The sequence below is a fragment of the Arvicanthis niloticus genome, chromosome 14 (assembly GCF_011762505.2).
Source record: "Arvicanthis niloticus isolate mArvNil1 chromosome 14, mArvNil1.pat.X, whole genome shotgun sequence".
Classification (NCBI taxonomy): Eukaryota; Metazoa; Chordata; class Mammalia; order Rodentia; family Muridae; genus Arvicanthis; species Arvicanthis niloticus.
This window is the reverse complement of record NC_047671.1, coordinates 14,479,344-14,500,282: the sequence shown is the minus strand read 5'-3', so window position 1 is coordinate 14,500,282 and position 20,939 is coordinate 14,479,344. Positions and strand designations below refer to the sequence as shown.

Below are 20,939 nucleotides of genomic sequence, written 5' to 3'. Positions count from 1 at the left end.
CCCAATAAGAAAAAAACAAAACAAAAACCTGGGCGTGGTTGTGCTCACTCTTAATCCCAGCACTAGGGAGGCAGAGATAGGCTGAAGACTGATGAGAGACCCTATTTCAAAACAAATGAGTAAACAAAAGATTTAAGAATAGGAGAGTTTTGCCTACATGTATGCATGTGTGCCTGGTGCCTGCGATGGTCAGAAGCAGGTATCAGATTCCCTGGAACTGCAGTTATAGCTGGCTGTAAGCCTACATGAGGGTGCTGGGAGCCAAACCCAAGTCTTTTGTAAGAGCAGCTGGTGCTCTTAACCTTGGACCCATTTCTCTTTCTCTGCCCCAACCCCTGGTTTTTTGAGCTGTCTCTACATAGTCCTGGCTGTCCTGGAATTCTCTTTGCAGACCAGGTTGGCCTCAAATTTACAGGGCTCCCAGAATTTACAGCGCTGCCATCACTGCTCAGCCTTTTCCTTTGCCCATTTTTAAATTGGATGTTTTGGGGTTCCTTTTACTTTTGAGTTACAGAGTTTACAAACAAACAAACAACCTTTCACTACCGTGTTTTGTTTGTTATTTTGTTTTGTTTTGGGGGGTGGGGGATATGAGGTCTTACTCTGTAGCTCTGGCTGGCCTGGAGCTCACAGAGCTTCCCTGCCTCTGCCTCCCAGAACTTGGTATTTAAGGTGTGTATCAGCATGCCTTTGTGTTTTAGTGTGACTCAGAACCTATGAAGCCTATATGTGTAGTCTTTCTTTTCTTGCCTGCTTCTTCACTTTTTGTTTGTTTTAATATTCTTGTTGTTGTTTGAGACAGGGTTTACAATGTAGACAGGCTGTTCTGAAGTTCTCTGTTGTGCTCATGTAGTCCAGGTTGGCCTTGAACTCATGGTAGTCTTCCTGCTGAATGTTGGTTATAACAGGTATTCAACACCATTCCTGCCTTTTGCTCAGCTCTTCAACAGTATTGAGATCCGTACTTCATATGTCTCCTAAGTGTGATACCACTTCTGTCAGTAAGGGCGTGATCAGTCTGTGCCTTGTTCTGTTATGGATAACACTTCCCAGGTCCTGCAAGATAAGGCTCCCCAGGCTCTTCTCTCTGCTCTCTTGTGAATTAGAGTAAATTTTCTAACTACACTGAAAATTGAATTGAGACAGGGTCTACACTGTAGCCCAGGCTGTGTAGCTTTGTTTTATAATGCTAATTTTATTTCTTCCTTGTTAACCATATTCTTGTTCTGATTTATGTTTCCAATGGATACATTCTGTTAGTATATACATATTTAGTATTGCATTCTAAATTACTTTTTATGTCTTTTGTCTTTACAGTACTGAGTTGAAGCTGTTGGAAGAGGCAACCATTTCAGTTTGCAAGTCTTTGGGTAAGGTGGGAAGGGAGAGAAAAACAGGAAGTTTTTAAATTTTTCTGTTAAAATTTTTAATAGTATAGTATGAGTTGAATTAATGTAGCATTCTTGATTATGATGGTGATGATAGTAATTATTTGTTTCATGGACTCATTGATGCATTGTACAATTTAGTCAGTGTACCTTGTCTCTATTTGTAGTGGTATTACTGGACCCTCCTGGGATTTCAGGAACTACACCTGGCTTCCCTTGTATATTATCTTACTGTATATATGTATTTGCAGATGTCTTAGTTAGGGTTTTATTGCTGTGAAGAGACCACATGACCAAGGCAAGGTCCCTTATAAGGGACAACATTTAATTGGGGCTGGCTTACAGTTTAGAGGTTCAGTCCATTATCTTCAAGATGGGAGCATGGCAGCATGCAGGCAGGCCTGGTGCAGGAGGGTCTGGGCTGAGAGTTCTACATCTTAATCCACAGGTGGTGGGAAGAGACTGTCTTCCGCAGGCAGCCAGGAGGAAGCTCTGAGTCCACACGGGGTGGAGCTTGAGCATAGGAGACCTCAATGCCCACCTGTGGGACTTACTTCCTCCAACAAACCACACCTACTCCAACAGGGCCACACTTCCTAATAGTGCCACTCCCTGTGGCCAAGCATTCAAACACAGGAATCTGGGGGGGGGGAGGGGAAGGGGGGCAAACCTTTTCAAACCACCACTGCAGACTTGCATTAATTTTTAAAAGTATATTCCAAAGAATTCATCTTTGACACATGTCAAGAAGCTCACATAGATACACAATTCTCAGTTCTGAATGAAAATGAATTCTGACAGCTCAGGCCAGTGTTCTTCAGTGTTTGCATTTCTGGTTCAACAATGTTCATGAATCTATGTTTACACTGGAAATCATTGGCCAAGAAAGTGACTGTGCACTCATGGCTGCCAAGGTTTGAACTTTGCACCCAACGTGTAAACCTTGTGAGCTTTCTTCAGCAGTAAAAGTAAATTTTGAACTAAACAGTCTCTTTCTTCTGTTGAAGTGTGCTTCAGAGACTTGCTATGATGTATAATATGTTTTATGGATAATTTTTTATATCTAATTTGTTATCTCCAATAATTTTTTAGTAGCTAAGAATTTGAGCCAGTAGATATGGATCTGTTCTTGAGAAAGTAATAACCTATAGATAAAAGTATGGAAAATTGAACTGGACACATGACTCGGTGGTTACGAGTACTAGCTGCTCCTCTAGAGGACCCGAGTTGAATTCCTAGCACCCACATGGCAGCTTACAGTGGTCTATAATTTCAGTTACAGAGGATCCTAAGTCCTCTTCTGGTCTTCTCAGTATGCACATGTTGCAAAGATATATGTGCAGGCTAAACATTCATACATAAAATAAAGCAATACATTTTAAAATTTAAAAAGGATATGAAAAATTACAGTAATATTGGTGCTTATCTCACTTGAGGTTTCACATCCTTCTACTGTTTACTTTGTAAATAAAAACTGAATAATTGTAATTACAACTATCTCTTAGTCACTGTTCCTTTGCTGTGATGAAACATCATGATCTAAAGCAGGTTGGAGAGGGAAGGGTGTATTTAGCTTCTGCCTGCTTATCAGCGTTCATCAAAGGAAATCAGGACAGGAACTCAAACAGGGCAGGACCTGGAGGCAGGAGCTGATACGTAGGCCATGGAGGGTGCTGCTTACTGACTTGCTCAGCCTGCTTTATCATAGAACCAGGACCTCCACCCCTGGGATGAAATCACCCACAATGGCCTAGACCCTCCCTCATTGATCACTAATTAAAAAAAAAAAAAAAAATGTCCTACAGGCCTGCATAAGGCCCCAGCTTACGGAGGCATTTTCTTAATTGAGGTTCTCTGCTCTCAGATGCCTCTAGCTTGTGTCAAGTTGACATAGAATTATCCAGCACAGACTAAGAGTAGCATTTTCTCTTACTGTGTATTTTCAGAATTAGATGTGAACTTGTCTGTAAGAGTGATCAGTCAGCAGTTTCAGTGTGACATTTTATAAGTGGTATGATCTGCTCAGTATTAACTAGTTCAATGCCGTTCTTGTCTCTCGCAGTTGAAAACAACCCTCGAACTGGAAATCTTGCTGCGTTAACTAAGGTCTTCCTTTCTAGAACCAGAGAGCTCAGGCTTTCAGCGGAGTGTCAGAAGTAAGTTGCTGTTCAGCGTCACCGTGGCATGCTTGCTGTTATGAGGAATAGTTTGTATTCGGTGCAGGGAATAGGCTATGGTCTTTTGAAAACCCCTGTGGAGAAATCATACTCTTTAGTAAGAGAAAAAAGTAAAAGAGAAGTTTTTATTTTAGGGTCTTAAATTGTTGTTGTGAGATTCAGTAATTTGTTTAATTCTAGCACTTGGTTAGTTATTAAAATTATATTCTTTATGATTAGTAATTATAATTAATTCAGTTTTTAAATTAATCATTAATTTGTTTTGGGTAGCACATAAAGTGGGTTTTATGGTGACATTTATTTGCTTATATTCATCCTGCCATTACCCTCTGTTGTCACAATGTGGTTATCATAAAAGGTGTTTCCTCCCGTCACCACTTCCCTCCTCGTGATTACTAAGCTCGTTTAAATAGCGACATAGACTGGTGTTATCTCCTTCCACATCTATAACTCTTATGTTCTAAGTATTGGATCTGGGGATGTCTGATTGTTTATGACTAGAGCATTGATTTTGTTAGTAGCCCAGGCTTGACTAGGTACTCTGGTGCTTTAAGCTTCCAAGTGCTGGGGTAACAGGCGGGAGCCACTGTGCCTGGCTCTTACAAATTGTTTTAGAAAGATAGCATCTTTAAGATTGTTTATTGGCTCTGCTTATAAAGAATATACCAACTCCAGTTACAAATTTCTTGTCGTTAATACAAATAGCAGGCACTGTATTGTGCCGCCACAGATGCCCTCTTTTGGTTACACCGTGCACTTGTCTATTTTCTCCTTCTGCTACCATAGCTTTAGCTTTCTTTGCTTTCACATGAGACAGTTACAAAGCTAAGGACAAACAGTGACACCCACAGGTGCCAGGAACCATTTTAGTCCAATAGATTTCACTAAGTAGAGTGTGATCTGGGGAATACAGTAGCTGTCACTGACTCAGTGTAACTAAGATACAGACACTGTCATGTAAGCAGGCTGTGCAGAGCCATCCTCAAATGATGAAGGCACACGGACTAGAAACAAGCCGGCCTTGTTTATGATTAAACTGAATTCTGGTCTTTCCTTTCAGCCACATCTTTATTTGGCAAACGCACAATGCTTTGTTTATTATTTGCTGCTTGCTGAAAGTGTTCATCTGCGAGCTGTCTGAGGAGGAGCTGCAGCTTCACTTTACATATGAAGACAAGTCCCCTGGCAGTTACAGTAAGTAACAGGTCAACGGCAGGTCTTAGGATTAAAGTAGAATCTGCCTTAGTGGGGAAGGGCACTGCCTCCCAACAGTGCAAGCCTGGCAACCTGATGTAAAGGTGGAAGGAAAGAGCTCGTCACACCGAGTCATCTAGTGACCTGCAAATGTGTACTGTGGCTCCTGTGCTCACACTGCCCATCATACACACACTGCATTTAAGAAGCATCAACTTTGAAAACTCCAGGCTTCCTGCCACACCATCTGTTTTCTTAAAACAGCCAACAGGAAAAGGTGTCTTTTGACGTCTTTATCGATGACTTGTTTTGTTGCTGTAACCAAACACCTGACAGAACAGGGAAGAAAGGGTTTATTTTGCCTGGAGTTGGAGAGTGCATTGCGTCATGGTAGGGCGTGGTGGCAGCAGGAGCAGGAGCAGCTGTCACCTTGCATCTGCAGTAGGGAAGTTGAGAGAGTGGAATCCTGATGCTCGGCTGCCTTTGCCTTTGGTCTAGTGCCTCAGTCCGTGGGATGGTGCCACCCACTTCCTAAACCTAATCTGGAAGCTGTGTCACAGGCATGCCTAGAGGTCTGTCTCTTGGGTGATTCGAGAGCCGGTCACGTCGACAACCATTTGTAAGCATCACAAAGTCTGCTCCTTATCAACCCAACAAACATATCACTTAACACTTATTAATGTTGCATTTTTAGATTTGTTTATTTTATGTGTAGGAGTGTTTTGCCCCTGTGTATTATATGTGTATCATGTGTGCACCTGGTGCCAGAGAAGGACAGAAGAAGGCATTGAATGCCCTGGAACTGCTTTAAGGATGGTTGTGAGTCATGATGTATGTCCAGGTCCTCTCTGCAGGGGTAACAAGTATTCTTTATTATTATTAGTAGTATTTCTTTAGTTCACTTTACGTCCCAATCACAGCCCCCCCAGTCCCACCCTTACATATCCATCCTCCCCACTGCCCCCTCCCCTCCTCGTCATAAAAGGGGGTTCCCCATTGGGTACTACCCCACCATGGGATATCTAATCCTAGCAGGTCTCCCACTGAGGCCCACCAGGCAGTTCAGATATGGAAGGAGGGGTCCAATGGCAGGGAACAGAGTCAGAGATGGCCCCCGCTCCAATTGTTAGAGGACCCACATGAAAACTAAGCTGCACGTCTGCCCTAGATCCAGCTCTTGCATGCTTTCTGGAAGTGATCTTAACCACTGAGACATCTCTCCAGTGCCTGTTAGTGAGACAACAAGGAAAGACTGGACCAAAGTTATGCAGAAACCAAGCAAGGCAAACACCCTAGGTGGGCTGCCTGTGTGCTGAGATTAGAGATATGTTAGTGCTTAACATTTTTTTAAAAATTACATTTATTTATTAGTGTATGTGTGTAGGCTTGTGAGCATGCCATGGCGTGCATGTGGAGACCAAAGGACAAATTACTGGAATGGTTTTCTTTCTGCCATCTTGTGGTTCCCAGGGAATTGAACCCCACTCATCATGCTTGGCACCAGGTGCCCTTACCTGCACAGATGTCTTACCAGCCCCCTTTCCCTAGTCATGTTCCCAGGACACAGGCAAAACGAAGCTGAGATTCTTAGCCAAAATGTGACTTGAGTGGCCTGTGGTCACTTCCTGACTTGGTCCCTATTCCTATCTGAAACCTCACGAGCCTGATCTGAGGCTCCATTGGCAGCTCCAGAATAATAAACCATTGAACTTGGCTTACATAATCAAGGACTTTTTGAGCCCAGCGTTCCCTTCCTGAAGACCAGGTCTGAGAGCACGGACCATGTGGTTGAGCTTATCCCAGCAGCAGCCCCACTCCTGGTACCATTTCTCTGCATTAGTGCCTTTTCTTGTTGCTGTCAAATACCTGACAAAGCTGCATAAGGAAGGAAGGCCTGGTTTTGCCAACAGTTTAGGAGTACTGTCCAATGCAGGAAGGCATGGTGGCTGGGGCACATTGAGCTGGGTACTAGTGATGAATATTGCCTCCTGCATGCAGGGAGAGACCTCCTTCTCCCCAGTTAACACAGTCTAGAATCTTATAAACATGCTGTGTTTCTGTACTTTTAAATAAAATATGTTCAGAGATATGAATAGGGCTTTTATCAGGATTACATACTCTAATGTTTCTACACTAATCTTCATCTTTTGACATCAGTAGTACTCAAAACACAGTTGTACTTGTTAAGAAAAAGACCATGTCTCCCAATGGGGGCTGGAGAAATGGCTCAGTGGTTAAGAGTAGGCACTGCCACCCAGGGCTAGCAATGGCTGTTCTGCAGGTGCTGAGGTGACAGTTTCAGCCTAGGCTAGACCAGATCCTTGAAAAGCATGAAATAGTTCAACATAAATGTATTTGAAGATGATTTTTTTTTAAATTTTTTTTCTTTTACTTATTTTTATGAGGGTTGCTCTCAAGAACAGCAGGTTATACATGTGTTCATCTTTGCTTTCTCTCAAAACTAATTGGCATTGAGAATTTGCGCCATGGACGAGCTGGGCATAGCTTGGTGGTGTAGAGGTACAGCCTTAGCACCAGGGAAACATCATGTTGACATTTCAGAGCTGTTGGAAAGTCAAGTAATACAGAACTTAGCTGAATGCTAAATGCTTTGGAGAGCACCAGAAGAAAGCGTCTTGTTCCAGAACTCTGGGAAGGCTGTGGACTGGAAGTGACAGATGTCACTAGGCCCTCAGGGATGTTAGGAAAGTGCTTAGGCTGGCTGTCCTCAAGCCCAGTTGTGAGGCTACCCCTCCCAGCGTAATATTCTGTGCAGCCCACCTGGCAGGGCTCACCTAGGATCTCTCAGGAGCCTGTAAGACACAGGCAGAGAGCTCAGGACTGAGGTGGGTAACTGGAACCAGATGGTGGAGAAGAGCAACTAACACGTAAAGAGCAGTGTAAACCAAGAAAGAAAAGATAATGTAAGGCAGGACATTTGTCAAAAAGACTTCAAAATCCTTAGCTGTTCTAACACACCCACTTTCCTTCCTGTTCTTGGCCTCAATGTAATGAGAACTCTTAGGCATTACCGTTGAAACCCATGCTTTTTGCCCTGTTAAGCTCCATGGAGGCTGTGTGGTTGAGTAGGAATGGCCCCACAGACTCAGATGTTTGACTCTCTGGCCCATAGGAAATGGCATTGTTAGGAGATGTGGTCTTGTTGGAGCAAGTGTGTCACTGTGAGGGCCAGCTTTGAGGTCTCATCTCCTCATGGTAGGCCCAGTATGGTACAGAGTCTCCTGTTATCTGTAGATTAACTTGTAGAACGCTCAGCTTCTCCAGATCCATGTCTGCCTGTACACAACCATGCTGATAATGGACTAAACCTCTGAAACTATAAGCCAGCCCCAATTAAATCATTTCTTTATTTTTAAAATTTTCTCTCATATATTACATCATGACCGCAGTTTCCTCTCCCCTCAGTCTTTCTCCCCAAGATTCACCACCCCTTTACCTCCCCTCAGAAAACAGCAGGCCTCTCAAGGACACCAACCAAAGAGTGTGGATCAAGCTACAGTAAGACCAGGCGCACACCATCTCATCGAGGCTGAGGAAGATTTACTCCTGTCTTAGCTAAGGTTCTAGTGCTGTGAAGAGACTCCATGACCACAACTTTTAGACTCTTGTACCTGCTTGTGGGACTTCTCCTCTACTGGATTGCAGGTTTCGCTATGGAACTAGCCTTGCTTTGTCTCTAGCCAAGGAGCTCTGGCTGCCTTGGCAACAGGGTTTCACCTCTCCCTTTTCTCTCCTTTAACTAGTCCGAGGAGACTGGCGCAAGTAGCCCTGTGTTGGGAGCCAACTTCTAGCAGAAAGCGGCTATCAGCTTTGCAGCCATCTCGAGCCATATACCCTGACTAGAGACTTGTTTTTCAACAGCCTACAACAGCTGAGCACACTCTGACAAACATCTTGTTTATCCCACATATCTTGTTTTTGCTGTTTAGTGACCCCAGCTGCATGGTGCACGTGGTAAAGTGTCTTCAGCTGTGTTCCCCTGTGTGTGCTTATAAATACCCAGGATTTCCTTGCAATAAGAGGATACAATAGGAGAGACAATAAGAGAGGAGGAGGAGACAATAAGAGAAATGAGACAAATAGAGAGATAAGAGGAGACAATAAATGAGACAATGAGAGAGAGAGAATAAAGAGAGACAATAAACAAGAAACAAGACTTGGTCACACACTCTGGTTTGTCTCCATTCTTTGCATCTCTTCCTCTTCTTCCCCCACTCTCTCTCTTGACCAGAGCACTTAGCCACAAAACGTGGGGTAGTGCGGCTCTCAACATAGTGGCCCCAAAGTGTGGGGCAGAGCAGTCTGGAGCACTTAGCCCCAAAGTGTGGGGCAGTGTGGATCTCAGCAGCTGTACACTAAGGATTGATGTTTTAAGAATTTTAATATAAACTTTAATGGTGTAATTTGATTATTTATATGTATGCAGTGCAAAAGTAAACAAAGAAACAAAACATCAACCCAACAACGGAAATGTGACTCAAGAATAAAGTTCATATGTTAGGGTGGCCTACTCACCATAGTAAGGCACTTTCTCAGAAAACCTGAAAACATTCAAAATTTCAATTGATCTTTGCAGAAAAAAGAAGAGGAATGCCTCTGGGTGCTCCGGGGTTGTTTGGTCTTTGTAACAGTTGCTGTTCTAGTGTCTTAGAGTTTCTATTGCTGCAATAAAACACCTCGACCAAAAGCAAGTTGGGGAGGAAAGGGTTTACTCAGCTTACACTTCCACATCACTGTTCATCACCAAAGGAAGTCAGGACAGGAACTCACACAGGGCAGGATTCTGGAGGCAGGAGCTGATACAGAGGCCATGGAGAGGCGCCACTTACTGGCTTGTTCCCCTAGCTTGCTTTCATAATGAACCCAGGACCACCAGCCCAGGGTTGGCACCCCCCACAATGGGCAGGGCCCTCTCCCACTGATCACTAAAAATGCCCTGCAGCTGGATCTCATGGAGGCATTTTCTCAACTGAGGCTCCTTTCTCTCTGATGATTCTAAGTTGACACACAAAAGCAGCCACTACATGTAGGAATCCTTTTGTAATCACTGAAACAAAATGATTGAAATTTTACTCTATGTACACCTGGTACATAATGATGTCTTTTCTGTTTGACCACAGTAATTGCAGACAACCAGAAGCATTGACTGGAACGGCATAGATCATAGCTCCTAAATATTGCAATGCATTGACATATAGATCTGTTTTATTTTTAGAAAAGAATGAGTTCATTTCTTTTCCTTTTTGTGATTAATTTATAACAGCATTTTAGAATGCTAATATTTAATACTTTAGAGTAACTCCAATGAAAATAGGTAAACATAGACTCCACCAAGATTTTCTGAATATAGGTGTATAATAAATCTGACCGTGTGTACTTCATTGGCACTGACTTTGTGGTCCCTGCTGGCCTTTCTTCCATGTGCTAGGCTTGCTGCCGTGCACCGCCACGCACCACCATGCCTGTGGCGTGTTCTATTTTGAAGCAATCCTTTTATTCTGGCTTTCAGGCACACTGCAGACTGTTTCTGATGCATGTGACTACACTTGATTAAGGTCTTAGTATTTGTCACTGACATAGCGTGCTGAGAGCCTGTCCTGTCCTGAGTGCTGAAGAGCAGTGACAGTTACATCTCTCTTTACCAGAGTTTTTTGTTGTTGTTGTTGTTTTTGTAAAGATTTATTTTTACTCCCTGTGTCTGAGTGTTTTGTTTGTTGTATATATGTACACTTCGTGCATACATGGTGCCTGGAGAGGCCAGAGATGGTGATGGACAGTGTTAAGTATCTTTGTGGATGCAGGAAACTGCACCTGGGTTCTTCTAGAACAGCCAGAGCTTATAAGTACAGAACATCTCTATTCTTTCATCATCCATTTCTTTTAATGACAGGTCCACATATGTTTATTTGTTTGTTTCATTACTGCTTTGCTTCTGGTGATCAGTAAGGATCTCCACTTTTCTGATACATAATCATTAGCTTAAATGATAAAAATTATCTAAGAAAGTGAAAGAGAGAGTTAAGTTAGCTACTTTTAATAACAACCTGGAGGTAAGGCAGAAATTGGAGGCTAAACTCCCAAGTAGATGGCTGACCAGGTATGTAAGAGTGAGTTTGAATGTACTAAACCTGCTTAACTGAATTGAGATCATGAAGTAGTGAATAAGAACACGATGAGAGAGCTTCTGGGTCAGGAGGCGGTAGCAGGTGGTGTGTGTCTGTAATGCCGGCCTGAGGTGCAGGAGACTCCAGTTCAGGGTTGTCCCAGGCTACATAGTGTGCTCCTTCTCAACTAACAAAAAGGAGGCTGTATCAGAGAAGTGGACTGCATGGTCAAGAGGACTCCAGGAGTGCTTGGATACAGAAGGGTGGCCAGGTCTGGAGTTTAGCACTGTGCTGCTGGTACAGTCATCAAAAATGAAAATAAGAAAGAAGTGTGTTGGGCTAGAGAGACGGCTCAGTGGTGGGAGCACTGGCTGCTCTTCCAGAGGACGAAGGTTTGAATCCCAGCAACCACATGGTGGCTTACAACCTCCGGGGGGACCAGGCTCCCTCTTCTGGGATCTCTGTGCTGCCTGTATACATGTAGGCAGACCATTCATGCACACAAAATTAAAACGAGGCAAACAGAGGAGTGTTAGAAATACTGTACTCATTTTTGAACACACCGAGTTTGAGATAATGCACACTCATTTTGGACATACCAGTAGACAGTTGGTGAGCGTCTGCAGCCTGGCATGCTGACTGCTCTGGGTCTTGTCCCATGTGTGAACTGACCAGAGTCTGTCCTGCCGAGTGCTTGAATGGGAGACAGTTTGAGCTGGAGGAGTGCTGGCCAGAGAGCCAAGGACACTGAGTAGATGTGAGACTGTACACAACCTGAGGAAATCATTTTATGAAGGAGTTGATGTCATGAGTGTCCAAACCCAAACCAGAAGTCACAAGGCTAATGCTCTGGCTTAAGCCATTTAGAGGTCCCTTACCTGTGGTGTTGTGGCCCTCTCTACTCTATGCTTGGCGGCCACTGTTTCCCTGCCCAAGCTGCCGCTCCGCTCCGGTCTGCGGTCCAGGGTCGAGAGAGAGAGAGAGAGAGAGAGAGAGAGAGAGAGAGAGAGAGAGAGAGAGAGAGAGAGAGAGAGAGAGGAGGGGGAGGGGAGGGGGAGGGGGAGGGAGGAGAGGGAGAGGGAGAGGTTAAAGGGGAAGAGACATGAAGAATGGAGACAAGACAGAGGTTCTGATCAAGTCTCTTTTATTGAAGGGAAATCTGGGGTATTTATATGCTTTTGTCATGTGCCTTGTAGGTGCGTGGATACCATGTGCCTTGCAGGTGTTGATATGACGTAAGCCTTACAGGCGTGTATAGCGTGGATAGCACGTGGACACCACGTGTACCTCATGCCTTGCAGGCATGGATACCACGTGCACCTTGCAGTTGGGGCAGTAAACAGCAAAACAAAATATGTGGGATATCAGAGTGTGCTTCAGCTGTTGTAGGCTGTTGAAAAACAAGTCTCACGTCAGGGTATATGGCTCAAGATGGCTGCAAAGCTGATAGCCACTTTCTACTAAAAGTTGGCTCCCAACAGGTCCTCCCTTTTTAAATTTTTTTCAAAAGGGAAGGCTGAGAAAACTTACTTACGGAAACCGTGCCTGTCCTAGGTTGGAACAAAGGACCCCAGCCTCCCTTTCCTGTCCTTGAATACTCAACAGCCATTGGTTGAGCTCCTGTCTTAGGATGGTGAGGCCTCCCTTCTTTTAGGGGCAAGGGTCTCAATATGTTCTCTTACCCGTCATTGACTAACCGTCTTAGCGAGTAAGTTAGGGGTTAATCCTCGTCAGTCTTGATGACAGAGGTTTCAGAGTCCCCTACTTCCAGCCTGTAATAATGGGCCTGTATGGGTTTCATTTGAATAGCATCTATCTGTACAAAAGCCATCAGTCTGTTGAACTGCATCAACCCAAGAGACAAGAGACTTAGCAATGCCTGGATATTCAGTATAAAAGCAACACTCTTTTTTAAGGGCAACATACAAAAATACAGAACTGATCATAGCTTTGATCTTAACAAAACAAGTAAGGAAATCCCTATCCCTGCTCAATCAATCTCAAACCCAAAAAAACAACTATAGTAACTGTGGTAGTGGGTTTAAACAATGTACCCCCACTAAATCATAAGTCAGGGAATCAAGAGTCCAATAGAGCCACCCTGAAGATGCGGGTGGTGATGTCTCCTTCAGCACTGAGAACTTCCCAAGTCAGGTTTACTCGTTGATCTGTTCCAGTTTGAAGGCAATTGTGAAGCATCTTCATGTTTCCTTCATATTTCCTGCAAAGAAAAAATATGCTTCTCAGGGGGTTTCTCCTCCCTGGATTTGTTATTGTTGTCTATTTGTTTAATTAGTCTCTCTGGCAGCCAACGTGCAGCATCTGCAGTTTGGGAATATATGCAAACAGAACCTCTTCTCCAGATAAGCACTGGATCTGGCCCATTCCAGGTTCCAGTTAATGGGTCTTTCCAGAGGACTGTTGGAAAATTCTTTTTGGTATCAGGATGCCAGAATCCTCTTTTAGGATTTTTATATTTGTGATCAGTAGGGAACGATGGAAGTAACAATAGTTGAGCTATCCTCTTTCCTGTAGGAATGGTGACTATATTCTGAATTGCCTGCGCCATTACCTTAATCTCACCCTGATAATCATTATCTATAACTCCAGGAAAAATTTGTAGTCCCTGCATAGTAGCACTGCTTCTTCCCACTATCAGGCCAAACACATTTGGATAGAGTGGTCCAAACACTCCAGTGGGTAAGGCCTGAAGTCCCATTTCTGGGGTTAATACTGTGTGGGTGGCAGAACTGAGGTCCAGTCCTGTGCTTCCTGGTGTTGCTCGACTAAGTTCAGAAAGGGATTGGTATTTACTGGTATGACACTGACTGCTCCATAAGCCTGATTTGGCTTGCGTTGATTCGGGGCCTGGAGCTGGCCCCTGTTCCCCTTTCCCTGATTATGGGAAAGGGTGTTATCTTGTGTGTCTCATATAGACCTACAATCACTAACCCAATGCCTTCCACGTTTGCAACGTGGGCAGAGTCCAGGATATTTTCTGGGATTAACTCATTTTCTACCCTGCAATCTCTTGCAAAGTGTCCAGGCTTACCACATTTAAAACATGCCTTTCTGTCTCTATTTACCAAAAAATCTCATACAGATTTTCCTTGCATAGCAGCCGCCATAGCTAAGCCCTGTCAGTAAGAGGGACCTATGTCAGAACAGAGTCTGATATACACCCTATCAGAGTGTGCTTCAGCTGTTGTAGGCTGTTGAAAAACAAGTCTCACATCAGGGTATATGGCTCAAGATGGCTGCAAAGCTGATAGCCGCTTTCTGCTAAAAGTCAGCTCCCAACTCTGTGGGAGTTTGGGACAGATATGCTTTGTGTTGGGATGACAGGTCATATCCTGTACTTGCCACTTAGGATTCTCTGACCAGGAAAGTCATCTTGTCTTTGTGACTTTTGTTTGTAAGTAGTGATTGCCTTCTTGTTGAGATTCATTCTGTCACCTGTGGATTGCAAAGAGGCCATGGGGTTCATCAGAATCAAGGGCAAGGTCATATGAACATGGGAGGTGGGATACAGGTCTAAATATCTTTGCTTCAGGTGAAGCAGCAAAAGCTGCTTTAAAAAAATATATTTTGACTTTAATATAAAATTCCATTAAAAGGAGCAGTGTGAAGTATAAGACATGTGAAAATTAGCCTGTAGGTGCCTTAAGGTTGTGGTTTCTTTTTAATTTTGTTGGTTCTTTGTGTAACTTCACATCATGCACCCCAGTTCCACTCATTCACCCTCCCCTCACACCTGCCCTCCACGCTTGCAACCTCTCCCCCAACAGAGAAAACAGATGCTGTTGTGGAAGCTGCAGTGTGTTACAGTGTGCCAATAGTATTCTCTTTGTCCACACTTCTTTGTGTGCAAATATTCATTGCAGTGACTCATTGGTCTGGTATATGACCTCTGGCTTCTGCTCCGCTAGCTATCAATACTGAAAACTCACTAGGACTCCTCTTGGATGTCCTATCGTTACCCTGTCATGGAGGTCCTGCGGTTTTGGATCTGTAGGACCTGCCCCTTCATGCACTCCAGCAATTCATCAGTGGGGTAGATGTTGGGGTGGACTGATTGAAAGCCCTGGATCTGGGCCTGAGAGGTATCTGAGCTGCTCTGCCCTCCAGCTCTCCTGCCCTCACATCCTGGGCCTGGTTCACTGGCAACCCATGTAACCAGGACCGGATCCATCCTGCTGCCCAGGCAAGGTGCAGGGCCTGCTCTCCCAAGTGCTGTAGCAGGTGACGGCCAGGGCCAGCTCTCCTGCCTACAGTACATACTTGTAATCTCAGAATTTGGGGGAGACTTGCCAGTTGAGGACTACACAGTGAGACCCAATCTTGAAAGCAAAAATAGAGCCAGTGAGATAGTTAAGCAAGTCATGCACGCCCGATGAGATTTTTCTAACCCTGAAACTCACAGAAAGGTAGAAGGAGAAAACCAGTGCCAAGGAGTTGTCTTCTGCCTTCCACACATGTGCTATGGCATATACAATAATACAAAAGGAAAGTCACAGAAAGTCGGTATTAAGTGTTGACTTGCTCATGATCTGGATTTTATTCAGAGGTCAAAATAGTGTTTGAATATATGTAATAATAATTTTTTCTTATTAGAAATGAAAACTTAACATCTAAGTAATTTCATCTATTGTCTACCTTGTCAAAACAAAGCTTTGTGTGTCTCACTAGGTTCTGACTCTGAAGATCTTTTGGAAGAATTGCTCTGCAGCCTGGTACAGTTAATCACTGATACTCCACTCTTGTAAGTTCTGCCTGGGCCAGGCTTGGTCTTCATTCTGTAATGAAAATGAGAATTGACTGTGCTGAAGAGGTGTGTGTGTGTGTGTGTGTGTGTGTGTGTGTGTGTGTGTGTGTATATGCGTGAGTGTGTGTGTGTATATGTGTATGTATGAGTGTGTGTGTATGTGCATGAGTGTGAGAGTGTGTGTATGTGTGTGTGTGAGTGTGTATGTGTATGCGTGACTGTGTGTGTGGTGAGAGAGAGGATGGAGTGAGGTGGGGCAGGGGCAGACGTGTACAGAGAGAGTAGTGAGTGTTGGGTGAATTCCTTAATCATTCTTCTCTCCCCTTTCTTTAGTTTTCTCTTCCCTGGCCCCTCCCACTCTCTTTTTCTTTTTTGAGATGGGGTCTTACCATGTAACTCTGGTCACCCCAGAACACCAGGCTGGCTTCAAACTCAAAGGTATTCCCCTGCCTCTGTCTCCCAAGTGTTGGGATTAGAGGCGTGGGCTACCACGCTCAGCTCCCCTTATTTTCTGAGACAGGGTCTTTTATGGAACCTGGACTTGTTTGACTTGGCCAGCAAACCTCAGATCTCCATCAGCACTATGGCTGTGGTCACAGGTGTGTGCCGCCAAACTAGGATTTGACGTGCATGATAAAGATCCTAATTGAGGGTCTGCTAAGCCATCTGCCCAGGTCCTGTGTGGAAGAGCTTGTAGGTTCTGGTGCAGCATTAAGGATTCTATACTCATGTCATTCTTTCTATTTTGCCTGGTGTATGTAGACTGTGTCCACTTGACTTGCTTGCTTTTCTGTTGCTGTGACAAAGCACCATGAGCAAGGCCACTTAAAACAAAACATTTAATTTAGAGGTCATGGTTTCAGAGGTTTATAGAGTCTGTGGCCATCCTGGCAGGGAGCATGGCCTCAGGCGGGCATGGTACTTGGGGCAGAAGCTGAGAGCTCACCCTGAGACAACAACCACAAGGTAGAAAGAGCTATCTGGTACCGGTGTGGGCTTCTGAAACCTCAAAGCTCACTCTCAGCAACATACGTCCCTCAATAAAGCTGTAGCTCCTACAGTTCCAGCAACTGGGGACAAAGCACTCAGATGTGTTTGAGGTTTGGGGGCCATTTTTATTCAAACTACAACGCTATCAAACAAGAATTTCATTTTAAGGGAGAATGATTAAGTCCCTCAGTAATATCAACACGGTAGGCAGAGGATTGCATTCACTTCAATAAAAAGAGCTCTTACAGGTCTCTGTAAAGACTTTGAGAAAGGCAAGTTGAATCTAGTCTGTGGTAGAAAAAGCAAACTGACCACAGTGTTCTTTTTCCCTTAGCTTCTTGGTTTTGTTTTGAGACTATTTTAGAGAGGACAGATTTCTTTCCAGTGTTCTTTGAAGCTAGGTGTATTCCTTGAGATGTAGTTGGGGAGGTCCTTTAATGAGACTTGTTAGTGAAGTTCTTCACAGGGCATTTACTTACTCAGTGGAGAAGTGTGTGGTTCTCCTGACAGCCTTTTTCCTGTGTCCTGGAACATAGATGAGGTCTTCTGTGCTGCACCCCATCCTGGCACCACGACCCAGTAGTCTCGTAGAGGTTTTGCTTTGATGTCAGTGAGCCCTGAACCAAGGTCAACAACTGCTGTTCTCCCTCCCTCACCCTGGGCATCTCATGTGACAAACCAAACCCTTAGTTGTTTATGCTGCTGGAACCAGGTTTCCATCGCTGCAGCTCAGTGCAGTTCCTATGTGTATAAAAATGTCTACTCGCTATGAGTCATTGCTTATCACCCCTCTCATAACGGATTCTCCTCTGGAATCCTTGTTAGCTGTTTCTGTCATCATTGCCTTCCTTTATATGCTGATTGTCCATTCATGTATCATGGCCCCTTGGAAGGCTACAAACCTTTGTAATGTTTGTGTTGATACTCTTCTATCACCAGAGACACCTTTATTACTTTGGAGAATTTACAAAATGAACTTACTGATTCTTGAGACAGAACCTTTTATGTTGGCCTTGCTGGTATCATGTCTCACTCCTCCAACTTCAGCTGTCTGAGTAGCTAGGATGAGAACATACATATCTTCTTATTTATTGTGTGTGTGAATGGATATGCACATGCATCCATGTGTGTGTATGTATGTGCCACAGCACATGTATGGAGGTCACAGGATAACTGTAAGAGTAACTTCTCTCCTTGTATCATGTGGGTCCTGAGGTCATGTATTGAACTCTGGTTATTAGGCTTGGAGGTAAGCACTGTCACCTGATCTATCTTTCTGGTTCTGGAGATACATATTTTAAAGGAATTACATTTATTTATTAGATAGGTCTCATGTATCCCAGACTACCCTTGAGCTTACTTACTATGTAGCTGAGAATAACTTTAACTTTATAAAAAATTATTTTATATATCTCAGTGTTTTGCCTGCATGTATGTCTGTGTACCATATATGTTCATTGCCTGAGGAGACCAAAAGAGGATTTTGGATCCCCTAGAACTGGAGTTGTAGAAGGTTGTGAGCCACCAAGGTGGGTGCTAGATATTAAACCTGAGTTCTTTGGAAGAACACCCAGTGCGCTTAACTGCTGAGCCATCTTTCTTGCCCCAACCTTGAACATTTTTTTCCTCCTGCTTTTATCTCTTGAGTGTAGAGACCACAGGTCTGTTCCACCACATCCACTTTCTGGAGGCTGCACCCAGGCATGTTAGACATGCACTCTACCAACTAACCTGTATCTCTAGCTATGTAAAGGAAGTAGTTTTTAGATAAAGAAGTTCTTCAGGTTTATCATCATAAAATAACAAACACAGAGGGATTTTGTCAGAAACTGGCTATTTGACTCTGGCCCAGAAACAAAAGACAAGCATTTGTGAGCACATAGGCTCTTGGGGATACTGTCCATGAATCCATATTTTTCCTAGAGCTGGAGAGATGCACTGTGCCTTGTGCTGCGTGTATGCATGGTGAGCTTAGATAAGAAGACTTGCCTGCCAGGGAAGGACATGGGGACAGCTTCCCAGGATGTCTTGTGATACACAGACTTATTCATGTCTGCCAGTTTTCTTTTCTTTGTTTTGAGTAGAATTTTAATATTGCCCAGGGTGACCGTGTAAGCCCAAGTTACAGTCTCCTCCTTGTACCCACATCACATGGTTTGCACTGTTGCAGAGATTTGTTAGCCACCAGTTGTCACCTCACAGAGCACATGCATTTTAAGTCCTTTGTTTCTTGCCCTGTCCTTTTCCTGCTTGGAATATGGAATCTAAGGTCATGCTCAGATCATATTGAACTCTAGGTGAGAGCCACTTGCAAAGGCTGGGTCCTAGGAGCAAGGGCTGTTGTGATATCACAAGGTTGCTGGGAGTGCTCGGCCTCACTTACCTGTACTCCTATAGGAGAAAACCAGTTCCTGTCTTGGTTAAGTCTCTGTGGTGACGTTTTGGATTTTTTTTTTTTTCAGATGGGTGTGGAGAACTTATGTATTTTCTGCTCTTTTCTAATCACATTAAGATAGATGTTTTATATTTTTTTTTGATCTAATTTTAAAACTAAATTGATATAATTTTAAAATTAACCAGGTCAGGTTACACATACCTATAACCTTAGCTCTTGGGAGACTGAGGCAAGAAGATGATGGATAGCCTGGGCTACATAATGAGTTCTGGACCAGCCTACGTAACATAGTGAGACTCAGTCTGAAACAAACACAAAATTAGGCTTTTAATAACATTTGTTTTCATTGCCAAGTCCCAACAATTGAATGTGTACAGACTTTAGCCTTTATTGATCATGTCTTGTTAACGTTAGGGAGTTGGAAGTAGTGAATCTGTTTGGATAATAAAGAGGCTGTGAACACAGCGAATGGGCCAGCTGTGTAGAGGAGCAGACAGTGCTGCAGTGCATCCAGCTGTGTAGAGGAGCAGACAGTGCTGCAGTGCACCCAGCTGTGGAGAGGAGCTGCAGTGCACCCAGCTGTGGAGAGGAGCAGACAGTGCTGTAGTGCATCCAGCTGTATAGAGGAGCAGACAGTGCTGCAGTGCATCCAGCTGTGTAGAGGAGCAGACAGACAGTGCTGCAGTGCATCCAGCTGTGTAGAGGAGCAGACAGACAGTGCTGCAGTGCATCCAGCTATGTAGAGGAGCAGACAGACAGTGCTGCAGTGCATCCAGCTGTGTAGAGGAGCAGATAGACAGTGCTGCAGTGCATCCAGCTGTGTTGAGGAGCAGACAGACAGTGCTGCAGTGCATCCAGCTGTGTTGAGGAGCAGACAGACAGTGCTGCAGTGCATCCAGCTGTGTTGAGGAGCAGACAGACAGTGCTGCAGTGCATCGCACATTCAGTGTTTTAATGTGATTATACTTTTTAAATGAACTGAAACTGCACAGGCAGCCAGATGTCTTGTGTTCAGCTTGAAGCAGCTGCTGAAACAATTTCTTATGATTTAATGTCCTTGGAAGTCCATCTTACAAGAAGGTTTGTCTTGGTTACAGTTTCCATGTGAAAGCAACTGCTCTGTAAGTGTTTCATCTACCCCAACTGCAGCGCATCATTCCAGACCAGCCTGTAAGTGAAGGTGGAGTTAGCATGAACACCGTAAGACAAGCTGTGATGCTCCACAGCTGCTCTTGCTTACCTATGCTGAATTAGCAGAAGAATCATTAGGAATCTAATTTCAGTAGTATTGCTTGCTCTCTCTCTCTCTCTCTCTCTCTCTCTCTCTCTCTCTCTCTCTCTCTCTCTCTCTCTCTCTCTCTCCCCCCCCCCTACAGCTCTTTTTCATTTTTAACCTTAAGCTTGCTGTGTGGCTAAGGATGACCTTAAACGTCTGCATCTCTTGCCCTCAACTCTTAGTGATAGGATTACATTACTGTAATACCTGGTTGTATAAACTTTTAAATGATTCTTTATTAGAAACAGGAACAGGCGCCCGGCAGTGGTGGCACACGCCTTTAATCCCAGCACTTGGGAGGCAGAGGCAGGCGGATTTCTGAGGTCGAGGCCAGCATGGTCTACAGAGTGAGTTCCAGGACAGCCAGGGCTACACAGAGAAATCCTGTCTCGAAAAAACAAAAACAAACAAACAAAAAAAGAAACAGGATCAGGCTAGGCCCAGGTCCTGTCACTAATCCCAATTATTCAGGAGGTTGAAGCAAGAGGATCTTAAGTTTAAGACTTGCCTAGGGAATCCTCACTTTGAGGCCTTTGAGGAAGACAAAAGGATTTGACTAGGGACCTCTCAGGACTGAATATGTCTCTCTCAGGACTGAATATGTCTCTCTCAGGACTGAATATGTCTCT

General features: G+C 44.1%; 1 protein-coding gene across 5 annotated transcripts in view; it reads left to right on the top strand.

Annotated features, from left to right (window-relative positions):
- The window catches only part of Dym (dymeclin), a 259,589-nt gene that overhangs the window by 33,124 nt on the left and 205,526 nt on the right, over positions 1-20,939 (top strand). For 4 of the 5 annotated variants that reach the window (XM_076912452.1, XM_034518362.2, XM_076912453.1 and 1 more), the window contains exons 3-6: positions 1,318-1,370; positions 3,451-3,544; positions 4,626-4,759; positions 15,574-15,646. In XM_076912452.1, coding sequence (XP_076768567.1) covers positions 1,318-1,370; positions 3,451-3,544; positions 4,626-4,759; positions 15,574-15,646 — 354 coding nt within the window. Of the gene's footprint in view, positions 1-1,317; positions 1,371-3,450; positions 3,545-4,625; positions 4,760-15,573; positions 15,647-20,939 lie in introns of those variants that run through there. The other variant, XM_076912455.1, reaches the window with a different exon arrangement.